Source organism: Vidua chalybeata, chromosome 19 (genome assembly GCF_026979565.1).
Source record: "Vidua chalybeata isolate OUT-0048 chromosome 19, bVidCha1 merged haplotype, whole genome shotgun sequence".
NCBI lineage: Eukaryota > Metazoa > Chordata > Aves > Passeriformes > Viduidae > Vidua > Vidua chalybeata.
Window position 1 is genome coordinate 6,446,457 of NC_071548.1, and position 16,984 is coordinate 6,463,440.

The 16,984-nt window shown below is 47.8% G+C and overlaps 3 protein-coding genes across 6 annotated transcripts in view; 1 reads left to right on the forward strand and 2 right to left on the reverse strand.

The window, feature by feature from the left end:
• Positions 1 to 478: 478 nt before the first annotated feature.
• On the reverse strand, positions 479 to 11,785 carry LRRC45 (leucine rich repeat containing 45). Of its 3 annotated transcripts, none has more exons than XM_053960121.1 (17): positions 11,560 to 11,785; positions 10,910 to 10,971; positions 9,966 to 10,036; positions 9,472 to 9,650; positions 8,638 to 8,766; positions 7,910 to 8,022; positions 7,378 to 7,436; positions 7,183 to 7,260; positions 6,111 to 6,246; positions 5,736 to 5,813; positions 5,449 to 5,560; positions 5,209 to 5,279; positions 4,244 to 4,336; positions 3,549 to 3,641; positions 2,511 to 2,684; positions 2,271 to 2,418; positions 479 to 1,869 (listed from the first exon to the last, which is right to left on the reverse strand). In XM_053960121.1, the coding sequence occupies exons 1-17, from the start codon at positions 11,783 to 11,785 to the stop codon at positions 1,673 to 1,675; spliced, it is 2,019 nt and encodes a 672-aa protein (XP_053816096.1). In that variant the 3' UTR covers positions 479 to 1,672. The 3 variants fall into 3 exon arrangements, with proteins under 3 accessions (XP_053816096.1, XP_053816097.1, XP_053816098.1); XM_053960122.1 differs by lacking the exon at positions 11,560 to 11,785 and adding an exon at positions 11,236 to 11,468; XM_053960123.1 differs by lacking the exons at positions 9,966 to 10,036; positions 11,560 to 11,785 and adding an exon at positions 11,256 to 11,466.
• A 75-nt stretch (positions 11,786 to 11,860) lies between these two features.
• CENPX (centromere protein X) lies at positions 11,861 to 13,250 on the forward strand. Of its 2 annotated transcripts, none has more exons than XM_053960141.1 (5): positions 11,861 to 11,945; positions 12,022 to 12,073; positions 12,150 to 12,203; positions 12,478 to 12,566; positions 12,700 to 13,250. In XM_053960141.1, exons 1-5 carry the CDS (start codon positions 11,907 to 11,909, stop codon positions 12,712 to 12,714), a joined length of 249 nt encoding a protein of 82 aa, XP_053816116.1. In that variant the 5' UTR covers positions 11,861 to 11,906; the 3' UTR covers positions 12,715 to 13,250. The 2 variants fall into 2 exon arrangements, with proteins under 2 accessions (XP_053816116.1, XP_053816117.1); XM_053960142.1 differs by having other exon boundaries at positions 12,481 to 12,566.
• Positions 13,251 to 15,494: 2,244 nt separating this feature from the next.
• ASPSCR1 (ASPSCR1 tether for SLC2A4, UBX domain containing) overlaps positions 15,495 to 16,984 on the reverse strand; it is a 37,684-nt gene continuing 36,194 nt past the window's right edge. The window contains exon 16 of the mRNA XM_053960139.1: positions 15,495 to 16,795. Within this exon, the coding sequence (XP_053816114.1) occupies positions 16,782 to 16,795 (14 nt within the window). The 3' untranslated portion in view covers positions 15,495 to 16,781. The remainder of the gene's footprint in view (positions 16,796 to 16,984) is intronic.

Genomic DNA, 16,984 nt, shown 5'->3' on the forward strand with positions numbered 1-16,984 from the left:
TGGGCCCACCGGCCCAAGGACAAAGCTGTAAAACCTGGTTACGTTGTAGCTGCATAGTTCACCGTTATCTGCCCAGAGCTGCTGAGGAACAAAAATGGAGTAGGAAAAATCCCTCAGGAAGACGGCTTTTGGCTTCCCCCACCTCCCCGAGGTACCCTGCCAGCAAAAGAGGTGCCCACAGTAATGGCCCTGTCTGAAAACAACAGGCTTCGCTGTTCCCTTACCTGCGGGTCTGCAGCGCTGCCCAGCAGCCACAAACGAAGTAGCTATTGCCACAGGTTCTCTTGGTTATGACTAGGGAACAGCTTCCCAACCTCTTTGCTTTTATCTTAGGCCAAAACCAAAACCATCCCCATCTCATCCACCTGTAACAGCCTTTTAGCTGCAGGACAGGCTGACAGGATCTTCAGGAGAGTAACACAGCAGAGGGCCCCACCCTCCACACCAGCCAAACATACAGTTTGCCACTGTCCAGTGCTAATGCCAAAATGCAGAAGTTCTTTATTAAACAGAGAAAAACCCAGTATAAAAAATGATCACAAAGCAACCAGTCCACACAGAAACTTTCATTTTCCAGGTGTCTTTCAAAATATGTACTCTAAGATATGTTCCCACCCCAGACTTACAGGAAGAATTCCCTCAAGGCTCAATACTGCTGGCTTGACAACAGCTCCTGCTTTCCCCAATTCAGACTCTAGTAACCCTTCCTTTTCTCCAGGTCATGCAAGGACTTGCACTGCCAGGAGAGGAACCACCTTCTCCTCTTTGTGCTCTGAGAAGCACCTCCCCAGTGTCACACCAGAAACATCGCTCCTCTCCAGGTTAATGCCACAGCACTCAGTTCTATGAGCCTGAGAAGCCAGGAGAACAGTTCTGCCATTTGCCATAGTGAAATTAAATCCTGTAGCAATACTGGCCACAACATCTTCAGCTAAGGGCTGCAGTTCACAGTGAAGAAGCACAGATGCTGGCAACCAATCACCCACCCACCCTTTCCCTGCCACTCACTGTTGCAGAAGTAGAACCACTGCCAAGGCCCAGCTGTTCCACGAGGACATGGACAGCACTGCACCGAAGCCCCTCGGTGCAGCTGTTTCTGTCCATGCCAAATGTGTTTCTATGGCCCACCAATATAGCCAGAGCCACAGAGGGAGGATAAACAAGCCAGAGAGGGCCCCATCAGACTCTGCTTCTGTCTGTAAACACTGGGTGAAAAAGTACAAATGGGTAATATCTGGTGTTTCCAGCAGTTTCAGGATCCCATTAGCAAGACAAATTGCTCCGGCCCACAGGGAACTGTAAACACTCCTGTCGCTTTTTCTCACGTTTCTCTGTGAACAGCCCTGGCATCCAAATAAATGCTGCAGCAGGACCTTGCCAGGGAACATACAAACCCCCCCCAGTAACCAGTAACCCCCTGTACCAATAGGCTGAGGCAGTGCAGGGGAGGGGCTCGACATCATGGACTCAGACCCACAGGCCTGGAAGGTTGTTTCCTCCTCTTCTTTACGCTGCCAGGAGGAAGATTTCTGAACAGCAAGAGCATTTGTCTATTTGTGAGCCTTTGTGTCACCCCACTCTGATAAAACTGTCCATTTAGGAAGAAGGAGTTGTACCTGAGTTGCTCACCCTTTCCCTGACAGCAGGTATTTGGATCCTTTAAGGCACACTCTCACTTCCTAGAACTGTGGGTTCCCAAGGGAGATCCCTGCACATATGCCATGATGGCATTCTGCAAGAAACTTGCTCGCTGGGCTTCCTCTTCCCTCATCCTGGAGATCTCAGCCTCCTTCATTCTCAGTTTCTCCAGCAGCAGAGAGATCTCACCCTCCTTGTCCAGCAGTGCTTCACGGTGATTACTGGATAGGGCTGTGAAAAAGCAGCATTAATAAAGAAAATTAAGGTATCCCTGGGATAAATAAGAGCAGGCAAAAGGCAATGGAAGTGCTGCAGTCAGCAAGCACACAAGAGGAGCTGCATGAGACAACATGAGAGGTTTTACACAGACAGTATGCACACTTCACTGTGCAAGAAATCCAAACATTTTGCCTGCTGTGCAGGTTTGAGTGGTCATCTGAGTCTTGGTCTCTATAAAATGAGGACAGGAATCCCTGTAAATACATGTGGATGGAGACTACAACTCACAGGTGTACTCACAGGCAGGAAGCACTTGCTTCCTGTGAGTCACTACCCGTGAGCACAGCTCAGTTCCAGGCCTAATGCAGGGTAACTCAGAGTTACCACTTGAGAAGCATGAAAGGATCCATCACCTTTCAGCTGTCTTTCCAGAGCTGCAATCTTCTCTCTCAGCCCATCCTGGGCTGTGCGTTCAGCCTCCAGGTGCCCAATCTGCTCCTGTAATTCCACTTTCACCTTACTTAGCTCTGTCACTTTCTCCTCTTCCTTCCTGTCCAGGTCCTGACACACAAAGACAAATCCATGAACAACCAAACAACTTCAGCAACTTGTTCTGGCCCTGTGGTGACTATCTCTACTCCCGTCCAAACTACCTGCTGAAGTTCCTCCAGCCTCCTCCTGAGCCCATCAGCATACAGGCTCAACTGTTTGGCTTTGGCCTGGGCTTCAGCAACCATTTCTTTTTGCTTAAGGCAGCAGTTCTGAGCTTCATCCCTTGACTCAGTCATCAGCCGCAGCTTCTCTTCTAGGTGTTCTAGTCGTTGCTGCTGTAAGACACGAAGGAAAATGAAAATGAAAATTAAACAGTCCCACTTCATTCCTGTGAAGAGATTCTCCCGTCTCTGTTCCTAATACAGTAAATCCTTTATTAGGATCAACTGGCACTGACAAGCACAGGACACAGTCCTGCTCCTTGCACTCAGGAGTGACTCCAAGAAGCTTCCTCTTGCCAGGGAGGACACTGACAGAGACCAAAACACTCAAATGAGAAACAGAGACAGGTCCTTGGCAGATGCACCGATGCCACCGCCAGTGTTTACAACCAGTGCTCTACCTTCACTTCCTCCATACCTCACATGGCTCTGCAGCACCACTGCATGCAACTAAGCAACTGCTGGATCCCACATGGCGGTAACTCAGTAATTCTATGTCTGTAACTCAATGAAGCATTTTCTTTTGTGATGCTACAAATAAGTAAATATTCTAACAGTTTTTGTGTATTTTCCTCATCCCTTGTTCAGTTTCACAGGATATTAACTTCACTGCCATTTTCACAGAGTTCAATACTACAGTGCCTTTATTTATCTAGCAGCAGTAGCCACCTGAAGAAATTTCTCAATGTTCAGAGAAACAGAAGTACCCCATGAAAGTTGTCATTAAAAAGAAGGATCAACATCTTGCCATTGGCTTCAGATGTTGGCAACTTCAATCTGCCATAACAATATCAGTTCTGTTACTACTGAAGATAGTTAAAATTAGATTTTTCAGGGCTCCTTCCTCGGCAATCACACCATTTGTGAGTTAGTGAAACCCAGAGAGGAGCAAGTTAGCAGCTCCCCAAGACTAAAAGATAGACTAGGTAGCCAAACCACTTCCTTCCCACAGGGACAGGCCCAGAGACAGGTCCTTACCTCCTCCAAGCGTGCCTGACTCCGGACTTTTATTAACTCCTCCTCTGCCCGTCCTCGCTCAGTTAGTGCAGCTGCTTTGACTTGGCTCAGCTCCTGCCACAGAAACATGGAAAATCATTCCAGACAGAAAAGATGCATTGCTGCCACACTGACCAGAAAACACCAGCAGCTTCCAGTCGCAGGCCACAAAATGACACAGCTCTCCTTCTCACTCAGGGGCAGCAAAAGCGAAGAAAGATGATAAACCTTTCCTCAGTTCAAGACTGCTATCTAAGTTCAATGCAAATTTCAGTTATATGAGGGCAAGTATTGGTTAAACCTTTCCAAAACAAGGGAATAGGAAAGAGCACTGCTGGATGTAGCTGGGGAAATAGATATGGATAAGCATGCTACACTACTTGTGACAACATGAGAATCCTGTAAAGTCAAATCTTAGTAAGACTCTAACCATGTTAAATGGAATCCTTATTTTTGTCCAATCTGAATTTACAAGTTTCTCCTTGGAACTGTCTTCCTTAATCCAAAGCAGTAAAAATAATTTTAGCTGGTATACTGCTGTTTTCTGTTCCTCCTTACAGCACATGACAATCTTTACACAGTCTGAAGAACTCAGAGACTCCACAAAGCTTTCCTGGCAGCCTTCTCTGTGCACTGCTATATGAGTGTTCAAACGTGCCTAGAGCACTTTTTCTCACCTCGTCCAGAGATATCCTGATGGCCTCCAGCCTCTGGATCCTGTCGTGCATGGAACGTTCACTGGCCTCCATCTGCTGTGCCATACGATCCACCTGCAAAGCAGTAGAAACCAGCAAGTGACAGAAAACCATTCCCATCTCCAGGAAAAGCAAACAGCAGGACTTCTCATCACGATAGTGAAGCATCCTCTCACTGACCCACCTACCAGCAAAGTAAAATTTTTACCTCCCCCAGAACTCCACTAGGAAACAGCAGTACAGATGGAATCTGCGCTCTAGAAACTAGGAATTTTTAGACAGAGATCCCTCCCAGGCCACAAGGAGGGAGTCCCAAGCTCTCATTATCAAGTGATACAAAACACAACAGATTCATTTCCTAGCTGTAATGTTGGTAAAATCCTCCTGGCCTGTGGCTTTTCTTAAAAGATTTCAATATCTTCAGAGAAATCTATTAGTATAATTTTATTTTGGAGAGATTTCAAACCTCAGTAACACTGCAAAGAGAATTGGTCTGTTGGCCTGTCCACACTCAGACACAACCCCCTTTGAAACATAACAGAGAAGGAACTAGCATGCTGAGCCCCATTAAAGGACTGCTTGTGTACAAGCAATTAAAACATTAAAATGTATTTATTTCAGAAGCAGGAAAATATTCCTTATTTGTAATTACCTCTGTGCACAGACCAACACGAAGGCCAGCCTCACAGCCTCTCTTGTAGCATCACATACCACTCTGGCCCATACTCTTGAAAGCTAGAAAATTTTACTAGCTGGTAGAAAGTCTTGTGATCTCTTCTGTCAGGCTTTGCTTGAAGAAATGGCCCGTTATTCCCACAATAAATCTGAGCCCACTAACTTTTTAACTTTTTTTAAGAGTACATTACAGCAAACAATGACCTCCACTGGTGATATGTGTCAGGACCAAAGAAAGACTAACCAGGATGCTGCAGAAACCCCATCCTTACCTCTTTTACCCGAAGGGATTCCATGTCTTCAAGGCTTTGTTTAAATCTTCTTTTCTCCATTTCCAGACGTTCTGCAGATTAAAAGCAGGCATATCACAACTCTGGCACTCCTGCCACACAGCTGTATTCATGCTTTTTCACACTCTGCCAACCCTTTCTCCTCGGCTGCCTGTGCTGTTGACTCAGGAACAATGATCCCAGCCGCAGGTATCCACAAGCTGTTTCTACTCCTCCCCTCACCTTCAGCCTCCACAGCCCGCAGCTTCAGCTCTGCTGTCGTGTTGGTCAAGTCTTGTTTCACCTGGAACAGCTGATCCTGCTGAACTTTGCACTTCCTCTCCAACTCATCCACCTACATAAGGAAATTACCACCACAAAGGTTTTTCTTCTCCTATTAGCACAAAAAGCTGGCTGCATAGGACAATGAAGAGACACCCAACCAGAGGATCAAAGCAGAGACCATACATATGGAGCAGATGTTATACATGCTCGAGTGCCAATTCTCAGACTTGGACTTGGCTTCCTACCTGATTTCTCAGCAGCAGATTTTTCTCACTGGCAGCAGACAAGTCATGCAAAAGCCTACCTTCCCGATCAGCACTTTCCTGCAAAAAGAACCAAAATTAAAAACCTGTACTGCCCCTAGTTCTTGCACTACCAACCTGTGCCAACCAACATCACACCCAGCTAAATCCAACCTACACCACAAACACCAGGGCTCCTCTTCACACCTGGCAACTATCTATCTAATTTACACAAGAATTTTTGTCGTGGTGGCTTTAGCTAACCAGTAGTGGTAAAAACCATGCTTGCCTGTTGCATCCAGCATCCCCCAAATCTACACAAACCAGTTATGACCTATAGCCCTGATCTCAAACGTAACTAGGACTTATCCAGCTCACCTGCTTTTGTTGCTGGAGCTCCTTGAAATGGCACTCAGACACAGAGTTTTGCTCCTGTTTCATGGCATTCACCAGCTCTCCCAAATTGTGCACCTTCTGTTCAGACAGAGCCAGGGCAGCTTCAGTCATCTGCAGCCTATAAAGAAAAGCACTTTATGGAGTCCTTTCCAAGGCAGACACTGCAGCAAGAGCTCTATGCCCTGGTACAAGGTGCTAATGTCCATCTTGCAGTAGGTGACATCAGGCTACCTAAATGAGGCATTTTTTGCTTCTGGGAAAAGGACACCACTGACCTCTATACACAGCAGCATCTGCAGTGACCTGGGACTTCTCAGGCCCCAGTGTTCTGGTGCCCATTGCATTTGCCCTGCACTGTCTTCCATGAGCCAATTTCCCCATCCAGACCCCTCCAGGATTTGCCTGCTCCCACAGAACAAAGCTGGCTATTTTATATCACTGCAAAGTTGTTTAAAATTAGACACAGGATTTTAAACGTGAGTAGCAGAAGCAATTTGCTTTTTCTGTCCAAGAGGGACATGTCCACATCACTGCATGGCATAAAACACTGCCTTTACCTGGCAGAACTAAACCAGGCAGGCTCAGCAGTGTTTGAAGTCAAACCACGGCCATGTGCATATGGCTCTCCATAATCTAGCACTTCTTTTGAGCACCTCTTCCCCACTGTTCCCAATCCAGACTCCTCCATACCTGCAGTGGTTCCCAGAGAACACTGTCAGCTGTCAGGGGAAGCAGGTAGAGATTCCTGCCAGGCTGTAAACCATGCAAGGAACATGTCCCCATCCCATCTGCACAATCCTTTTTCTTTCTTCCCACCTTCTGTAATTCACTTGCTTTTACACCAATGCACTGTAATTTTACTTAAAAGCAGGCTAAGTATCTGGTGTGGCAAACTCAAAGGCTTGATCTGACTGTAATTTCTGGATATTACTGCAGAACTAACCAAAATAGTAATCCAGCTACCCTACAAGATTATCCCCCTTCTTAGAAGCTCTGCTCGGCACTGCTTATACAGCACAAGCAGTGGGAAGACAAAGGTTTTCCTCCTCCATACTTGGTTTTCAGTGAATTCATAATGGAGTACTGCTCATCCAATGCTTCCTGCAGTTGGCTGACTCGTGCTGCAGACATTCTGCATTTGGGAGGAAAAAAAAGGAAAAAAAAAAAAAAGGTGAGCAATTTCTGCCAGGAAATGGAGAGTGCTCAATTCTGCCATCAAAGAGCAGAAAACATTTAGAATCTAACTCACTTCTCACTCCTGGCTCTTTCTTCTTTCTGCTTGTCTACAGTATCCACAAAATCCATGAACTGTGAGCAAGGCAAAATTCAGTGAGAAAATTAACTGGATCAGCTACAAACCTTTACATTTCTCATCTTTCTCTTTCTTTTAACAAAACCACTCTACTGGAAGCAAACTGGAAGTCTGATTGGTTTATTAGCACATCTGAATAAGATCATCAGCTACAGGGACTCTGCATCCTGAGGTGTCAGATGGAAAAACAGATCTCTGGGTTTACACCACTTGGAAAATATCAAATAAATTGCAAAAGAATAAACAAAAGCACAAATAACCAAAACTCCTCCAGAACCCAGACTGTCACTTGAATAACCTGGCTCAGAGGACAGACTCAATGTACTAAATTATGTTGTGTGCCTGCCCATAAAAAAATGCACGTGCAACTTCAGGTACACATTAATACTATCACTGAATGTTCTGTGGGGACCTCAAAGGAAAGCAAAGGACTCCAGTGACCCCATTTGAACTGCCAACATCTGCTGACCTGCTTGTTCTTCTCATCCTTCAGACTCAAAACCTCCTTGCTGAGGATGTTCACTTGGTTCTGGGCCTCACTCAGGATAGCCTCACGGTCTTGGTTGTGATCCAAGGCTTGTTCTGAAGCAGAAAGAGCAGGAGAACATGCACAAGTTTCTAAAGCAACAGAATAGCAAGCATTGCTGGAAGAGAAAGCACTCAGGATGACCACCAGATATCAGAAGCACCTGGAAAGTTGCCCTTCTCAGGCTGGCCCATGTAGAGAGAGTTCCACCTTACATCACAAGGTTGGGTGGGATCAAAGAGAGCAGTGTGTGTGGGGTAATCAACACCCTCAGGAAAGCTGTTAAGCTGTTAACTCTGCTGTGGGCAGGACAATGACACAGGATGTGCTGCATAAGCCACATCAAAACTTGGCTCATCAGAGGCAAACTATGAGCAAAATCTCAGGTTCTCCCACATTCACATGGCACATCAATCTCTAATAACTCAATCAAATTTTGTTGTTTTTTGGGTTTTTTTTTTTTTTGCTTTTGCTGGTGAAAGTGACACTTCCAACTTGAGTAGCCCTCACTAAAGGACAAGAGGAGGTGACATAGGACACTGTGGAAATGCTATTGAGAAAGGGAGAGAAAGAGGGTTAGCTCTCTTCTGGAGAAGCAAGTGCCCTATATCCCCCAAGTGCTGGAATGGGAACGGAGTTAGGTGTTTCATTACTGTACACATCACACTTACCCACAGCTTTCAGGATGTCACCAGGAACATTGTTCCCTGCCAGCTCCAGCCTCTTCAGTGTCTTGTTGCTATGCAAGCAGTTCAGCAAAGCTCGGCCACCCAGAAGCCCAATGTTATTCCATCGCAAATCTACACAGAAAGCAAACTTTCACCATGGCAGTCACATATCTGCTGAGAAACACAGGGCTCAAGAGAACCCATGCTCTTTATGTATCAACAAGCACAGTTAACTGATCCCAGGCGGTCCCAGCACAAACACAGGTGAATACTGTGGCCCCTTTCAAGATGAATGACAGGCAGAGAAAGTGACAAAGCAGGAAAGGCAAGGATAAATCTTTAGTAAGCTGCAGGAAGCCATGACAGTTGCAAATCTACCAAAGTCTGCGTCTCACATTTGGCTCTCACAAGCCTTCCTTCCACAGACAGAATCTGTGGATGAGAAAGAATCAGTGACAAAAGCCACATTCTCCTGAAATTCCAGCAAAATTCCATATAAGGACAAAGCGAGTGTGAATTAAGGATCAAGAGTCTGTCATGAGGCATGCCAACAGCAACCACAAATAGGAATGAGAACACTTCTTCCTCCATTAAAGACAGTTCTGCTCCAAGTACACAGGTCTTTATCTACAGGTTTGGTTCCAGATATTCCAGTTTCAGTTCCCACTCTCTAAAGGCCATGGGATTGTGACCACTCCCTGCACAAAGGCAGCAAAGCACTCCAGACTGACAGGAATTGGGAATGACACTGACCAGTTGGAAGAAATTGAGGCAAGAAACCTGAAGATACAAGTGTGTTTGCATGCATATATGTATACATGGGCAAAGAACTCTTACCCAGCTCCTGAAGGCTGGTATTTTGTGTCAGTGCCATGGCCAGCTCTCCAGCTCCTTGATGGTTAATCTGGTTATTGCGCAGATCCAGACGCTGAAGAAAGTTGTTTGCTCTCAGTCCTTGGCAGAAAAAGGAGAAGCCCTCCTCCCACATGCCGAGGCTGTTCCACTCTAAGGTTAAGCTAGGGAAATCAGACAGGATTGGTGTTTGTGGAGTCAATAGACAGCTGTGTGACCTTGAATGCTACACAGCTCACGGTATACCCGGTCAAACACCCAGCTCTGTGAGTGGACTTCAGAGAGCAGGATGCTGCCAGGGCCCAGCACCCTCCAAAAGAGCACCACCAGTTTTCATGCCTTTGCCTTTCCCGCCCCTCACAAGAAATTGCACCACTTGGCATTCCTCCTACCCCAACAAAAAACACCCTCAATCCTTTTCAAATGTCATGCTCCATCTGGCAGGAATAGCACAAAGAGAGGTAGATACATTTTTTTACCTCCTGATGGATTTGTTCTGCCTAAGAAGTTTTCCCAAAGCCTCAGCTCCCACGGTTCGCAGGTTATTTCCCTGAAACAGAAGCCCCCGGTGATCAGTAGGCTAAGCTTGTCCCAGTCCACCTAGACCACGAACACCACCTGACACATCCCAGCTGTAATGCCAGTTTCAGTCGGGCAAAGATGGTCCAATCAACATTTGTGAAACAATTGTTTCACATTATCAGTCAGCCTTTCACAAAATGAAAACCCTGGAGGAACAGTGGATCCATACGCAGCGCTGGTCCTATGAGGGCACCATGACTGAGAGCTTGCAAAAATCACAAAATAGCCCAGGATCAGCATGGGCCATGATGGGACAGAAAACGGCGATTCTAGATAAGCATAACTATTTTAACACACTTCATTAAGAAGGACTCTGTTAACACTAGCACAAATGAGTAAGAAAGTTACGATGCAGTTTGTGACTGTGGGAACAGCTGTATGCCAGAGGAATACAGACAGAAAGTCACTCTCAGTAGAGAGAAAATCACATCTGGAGGCAGATGCTTAGTTCAAAGCACACAGTAGTCAAAAGACAGAAACACAAGTAGAACAGCTAGTAACTCACGGATCAATACAGAAATCCCAAAAAAAAGCCTACATAAGCCTCATCTACCCAAGCAGCAACTGACAAAAGGTATATGGCAATAGCATCCTATCAAAATAGAGTAACTGAATAAAAGTGGATAAAGATGATCTGCAAAGTGTCTTCGGAAAATTGTGACATGGTGTTAACGAGTCAAGGAATGAGTCACTTAAGAACAAAATGTTACAGAAGTATGCATCTTGTTGAACAATCCTGCACCAGGACTGTCCAATTCTCTTTCTTGTTAAGCCTATGCTCCCATGCTCCTTTTTCCTTCTCCATCACAGAACACTGTTAATTCTTTTCAAACAGACTCACCTTCAGATCCAAAGATTTGACTGTGGTGTTGGTGCAAAGACCATGTAACAAAAGTCTTACACCTGAGCAGGGAAAAAAAAAAAAAAAAAAATATATATATATATATATATAAAGCAAGCTGTTTATTTCATCTGCGAAACTCTCTGCCTAAACCGGCAGCATATCATCCCAGCGTATCATTCTGTTAAACAGCCAGCTCAGGAGACGTGGCTGCAATAAACAAATTATTTGATAAACTGCCACTGCCGCTGGAAAGCTTGAGCCTGAGTTTTCAGGGCAGGAGACTGTTTATATATTCTCAAAAAGGTGTCCGGGCAGAGAACTACCTGTCAGCTCGTACATCTACCTGACTCAGCCCTGAAAAAAGCCCACGTCTAGGCAGGCTCAGCGGACACGGATGTGCTGCCCACGGAGCCCCCTCACTGCCGGCCACTTTAACCGGCCGGATCGCCCCGTCCGTCCACGGCCAACAGAAGCAGAGCCGCCCTCGCCGCCGGAGGGAGAACCGAGGGGTGCGTGACCACCCGCCCGGTCACGGGCTGGACACCTTGGCCGGCCCCAAATACGAGCGGCCTCCCGCCCCTCCGCCGCGCCCCGCTCGGCGCCAGCGGGAGAGCGGGCCCGCCGGCCGCGCTCCGGGCAGCGCGCACCTTCCTCGCTCAAGCCGCAGTCGCCGAGCGCCAGCGCGGCGAAGGGCGCAGCACCGGGCAGCAGCCGGGCCAGCGCGCTGCACGTGGGCAGCGAGAGGCTCTGCGCCGCCAGGTCCAGGCGGCCCCGCGCCCCCGCGGGCTCCCGCAGCCGCCGCAGCACGTTCTCCTGCGGGGCCGCGCCCGCCGCCGCGCACAGCCGCGCGTACTCGCGCCCGAACCGCTCCATGGCCGCGCGCGCTCCCCCGGAACCGCTCCCTGCCCGCGCGCGCTCCCCCGGAACCGCTCCCTGCCCGCGCGCGCTCCCGCCAGGCGCGCCGCCGGGAGGCGGGCCCGGCCGCGCGCGGGACATGGCGGAGCGGGGCGGCCGCGCCGGCGGCTTCAGGAAGGTGCGGCGGCTCCGGGCGCGGCCCCGAGCGGCGGGCGCGGCCCCGGCCCCGCTCATCCGTTCCTCTCTCCGCACAGGACACCGTGGATCGGCTTCTCCGCCTCCATTTCCGGGACGGGAAGACCCGAGGTACCGTGGCGGCCGCGGGCGGCGGCGGGCGGTTCGGGCCGAGCCCCCGCCTCCCCTAACCGCCTCGTCGTTGCAGTTAACGCCGACGCGCAGCTGCTGATGGCCGAGCTGCTGAACGTCTTCGTCCGAGGTGAGCGCGCAGGGCCACCCCCGCCCCAGCCTGACAGCGATGGGCTCCCGGCTCCTCCCCGAGCACCCGGCCACCCTCCGGCCGCTGCCGTCCTGCTCCGGCTCTGCTGCCTCCCGCACAGCCGGAGTCCTGACCCAGCTTGCCAGACTCATCCGGGGCGCTGGGCCGCCTCCCTCCTCCCAGGACACCAGCCCGGCGCCCCGGACGAGACGCCCCAGGTGACAGCTCCCAGACCCCTCTCACTGCCCTTCCCTTTCTTTCACTTGGGCTGCAGAAGCAGCGGCACGGGCAGCTCGGCAGGCTCAGGCAGAGGACCTGAAGAAAGTGGATACTGAACACCTGGAGAAAGTATTGCCACAGCTGGTATGTAATTGTGGGCCTGAGCTGCATGGGAGCGGAATGAGGATATGGGCTGAACAGCCTAATCCTCATCCTTTCGGGAGCTGTTTTGAGAACCCAACCCTGTCCTGACTTGCTTACTGCTCTTTCCTTGCAGCTTCTGGATTTCTAGAGGCCTCCTTGAAGCACGTGTCATCTGTCAGCAGACAGTCCTGACCTGACATGTGTCTCAGCCCAGCCTCAGAGACACCCTGGGACCAACAGTCTCAACTTTTTCTTCCTGTGCCATTTTGCTTGTTTCCTCTCTCATTTACCAAGCACAACACGGCCCAAAGCAACAACGCTGTCAGATACTATTTTTGAGAAGAGGGTGCCACAGGCTTACTTTGTTCAGCTGAATGCATAACTGGTTTCCATCTTGCTGCCTTACTCCTGTAACAGAGGCCTGTATTTCACAACGTGGTTAGAAGCTGTTGCTTTCTCAGTTAATGTGAGAAAGAGGTGCTGCTTCACAGAGATGCATGGAAAGATGTAATGGCTGGAAATACCATCCAGCCTTCAGCCTCAAGCAGGCAGCTGTAACAGCAACTCCAGGTGCAGCTCCAAGCCTTCCTAATGAATAGGTCATTAACAGGAGCTTAGTCACAGGCTCTTGCCAAAAGCAGGTAACTGATCTTTATTTTATAAATAAACAGTGTCTGTCCCTCACTACCTTCCAGTATTTCTCGGTCTGTGACATCAAAGAATGCTTGAAACCTTTTAACCATTCAATATTCTCCTCAGAGGCTGCTCCCCCTCTGCTATAAATTTGTTCTCACAAAGAAACATCAGTAAGTTAAAAACAAATCTCCCTTCCTTGTGTAGGCTTTTTGCTGCAATTCATCATCAAAAGTCAAGTTGCTTCAAAGACTTGCAGAGCTTCCCCCTCACCCACTCTCTTCCCTAAATCTTTGTAGGACGAAACTAAAAAAGGACAAAATAACAAACAGCATGTGTGAGAATCCCACATCACGGGACAGCCTGGCCCCTCTGGCAGCGGGGGGGCCACTGTGAAATAAGAAACCTTACACATGTGGGCAGGACCCACACAACCCAAGTGGCTTTGCTGGGAAATGCACGGCTGGCTGCACGCAGGGCCTGCCTGCTCTGGCTACTGGCTCGCTGCAGGATCAGCCAGAGCGAGCAGTCCTTTTCTCAGGAACAGCTGTGACAAGCAGAGGCTCAGTGGGCCACTGTGCACTTTGAGCTAGGAGCTATCCGGGGGCCTCAGGACACCAACCACTTGGAAACCTCACAAAAACTGCAGTTTCAGTACACATTCTGGTGACAGTACCAGACAGTACCAGCTTAAGCAGTCCCCAGCACCGCAGCTTCTCAGCTGAGACAACTGTTCAGCTGTACAACACATGCAATGAAGGAACTGACCTAGTTCAGTCTTCAGCCCCACAACCATTGGTAAAAAAAAAAGGCAATAGCAAAAAAAAAAAAAAAAAAAAAAAGGCAAGTGATTCTACCTCTGAATGCCCTAAAACCACAGGGATGAGTTCAGCTACTCTAGCAGAAGTGATACTGAAACAAAACCAGTTCATCAGGTAACTGCAGGTACTGTTCTTCAGCAGGGCAGGAATCCTTGTAGCAAGTACCTTAGTGAAGAGCCCACCATTTTAAGTGAGGGGGTGTCCTGTCCCCCTTAAAGAAGTCACTCCTGCTTCCTCACCTTTTCCAGATTTCAGGTCCTTGTCTCTGCCTCCACCCTGACACCTACTGAAACAGCAGTCCCAAAGTTGCTGCCCTAAAAAGGCTCAAGCTCCCTTCTCTGACACACAGAGAAGAGAACTGCTCATGTGGACGTCCACTGTAAAGCAGCAAATGAATAGCAGCAGCAGCAGCTAAAAGTAACTCTTTGTATAGGGAAGGGGAATAAGACTCTTGTCTAGGTATTGAAGGTAGCAATTTTTCATTCTTGTGGTTAAACTGGGTTTGATGCACAGCTGAGTTACAAAAGGGACAAGCATGGGCAGAACTGCCTGAGGGAATACACTCAGCGATGTAAAGCCCTCACACTTAACCCATGAAACTGCCCCAGGAATACTGATACTGCTGCTTGTGTTCCTAAACTTGTTTTTATCCATGTCAGGTACTTGCAGGGGATAGTTAGGGTCCTAACCCTTTACAAAAACTGACATAATTAGAGCAGCTAAGAAAATCAGTTAAGCAGATTATAATATTTGATGTCACCTGTGCTCTTCAAAAAACAAGGACTAGCACATCTGAAGGCACACTGCAGCTTCCTCCCAACCACACTGCTTCTGCATATTCTAATCCTGGAAACCAAAAACACCAGCACAAGTATTTCACCACCTATCATTAGCAACAGCTCCTGGTTTCCCCACAGGATATCCTGTATAAATTCAGGATAACTGTATAAATTCACAGGATAACTGTATAAATTCAGCAAGGCAGCTCTAGCTACCATCTACCTCTGATTTGTGTGATACGAATGAGCCTGAACCAAGATACTGACAGTGCTATGCAGCAGGGGTTCAGCCCACACTTAATTCACCAAAGAGTAATAAACTTTAAGCATTATTTGACTGTTTTTTTTGTTTGATGTGGTATGTCTTTTATAGCCTATCAAGTGGCAGAAGGGCTTGCTTTCCACAGAGAGGATTGAGTACAGGAGCTGTACACAGTGCTCTCACATTCCCACTGCCAGTGGCTGCACACGCTCCCTGTTCACGTCCGGGTGTCATATAAGAAATCCATCAAATTTTGCTAAAGTGTTCTGTGCTCCTTCTGCTTTGAGTCTCCTTCTTCCTCTTCCACCTTTCTTTCATGCCTCCCCCTCCCTCCAAGTTTCTTCAAAGCATCTGTGAGCATTTGGAAGTAATTAGACCCAAAGGGAAATGTTGGCCAGGCAGGGAGGCAATGACAAGTGCCAGGAACCCAGGGTGCCCTTTCTAGCCACTTTGAAGTTTATTCAGATGGTACAAAGCTCCGTTTTGCTTTGTTGAAAAAAAATGGGAGGAAGGGAACGAGGCATGACAGGCCAATTGAAAAGAGAACAGGTTCCTGTGAACTGACACACACACCAAGTGCCAGGGCAAGAAGCTATTAAAGGGACCGACCAAAAGGGCCCCCGTGGCCACTCTGCTTTATTACATCTACAAATTGTGCAGATGCACATGTATTGCAGGGAGGGAACAAGGAAAATGGAAAGCATGGTATTACTGTACCATGGAACCCCAGCTCTCCACAGATCACTGATCCACAGAGAAGACTTCAAACAAAACCCAGCGCCATGACTGCCATGGCACAACAGAGTTCATCTCCAGTGTAAGGGCAATGCTAACCAATTCATCCCCCCACGGCGTCTGCAGGAGACAAAGATCTGGACTGGGCCTTTTCCCTGTTCACTAACTGCAGTGCAGAGCATGCCTACCCTGCTCTGGGAATACTGAGGCCACCAATCAACTCTCATTTGAAGAGACCCTTCCACTGCATGTTTCTTCCCTTGCTGTAACTAATTACTGATGGTAATTATACACAGTGAAAATACAACTAGAGCTTAGGGCAGAAACAAGCTCAACAGGCATTCCATGAACAGACACCTGTGTTCCTTGTTAACAAGATTCTGGCAACTGAACACAATACAAGTGCAGCAGCCCAAGTGCTTCACAGGAAAGTTCACTGATCTGAACTGGTTTAAGGAACTTAAGTGCTTCCTCTTCATTTTCCAGCCATCTATGTCCAGAATTATCAGTAGCACTAACCCTAATTATTAAGAGGCAGAGACAAGTCTTGTTCTAGGCACCACTTAACAATTATAGGTAAAGCTGAACCAGATTGTATCTTGCTACTAGAATACAGGCTAGACTCGAGTGATCTCTGAAGGTGGAACTGAGAGGATTTGAATTTAAAAATATGGATAGAAACAAAGTCCTTTGCAGAAAGTATATAAGAATAATGTCCCCCTTAATTCTCTATTCTTATTATTTGCACGCAAGAAACCTTAAATTTATCCTCTAACCTTGCTTCTGTAGTCACAAAGACCACAAACAGGCCCTCCACTCCTCCACCAGCTGCAACTGGTATCTGAAATAGCCATTCTCTTTTTATAACTAATGTTCATACAGATTAGATCTCTCCAGGGCCACCAACGTCTTTTACACATTCTCAGTAAGTTCATGGAGAAGAGGGCACAGCTGACAACTCAGTGATCCAGCAGCCCAGCATGCTTCATCTCTTTCCACCTACAAAATAAACATAACACCATTAAAACACTTAACATGTAATTATCCCTTACTCATTTCTCAATAAAACAGTGTGGTGGCTGAGGGTTCTGGTCACTGCTGTGTTCAGGCAGCATTGGGGACCACAAGAGAGCACTTGGGGAGATGAAATGGTGAACACATCACGACTTTTGGAGCAGGGAACTTCAT

Excerpts from the sequence above, each read along its gene's own strand:
- LRRC45 (XM_053960121.1), bottom strand. The coding sequence starts at position 11,785 with ATGGAGCGGTTCGGGCGCGAGTACGCGCGGCTGTGCGCGGCGGCGGGC. Across the intron at positions 8,767-9,471 it reads TACCAGCCTTCAGGAGCTGG|ATTTGCGATGGAATAACATT; the intron begins GTAAGAGTTCTT and ends CTTTCTGTGTAG. Across the intron at positions 2,685-3,548 it reads GTCAGGCACGCTTGGAGGAG|CAGCAACGACTAGAACACCT; the intron begins GTAAGGACCTGT and ends CGTGTCTTACAG.
- CENPX (XM_053960141.1), top strand. The coding sequence starts at position 11,907 with ATGGCGGAGCGGGGCGGCCGCGCCGGCGGCTTCAGGAAG. Across the intron at positions 11,946-12,021 it reads GCGCCGGCGGCTTCAGGAAG|GACACCGTGGATCGGCTTCT; the intron begins GTGCGGCGGCTC and ends CTCTCCGCACAG. Across the intron at positions 12,074-12,149 it reads CCGGGACGGGAAGACCCGAG|TTAACGCCGACGCGCAGCTG; the intron begins GTACCGTGGCGG and ends TCGTCGTTGCAG.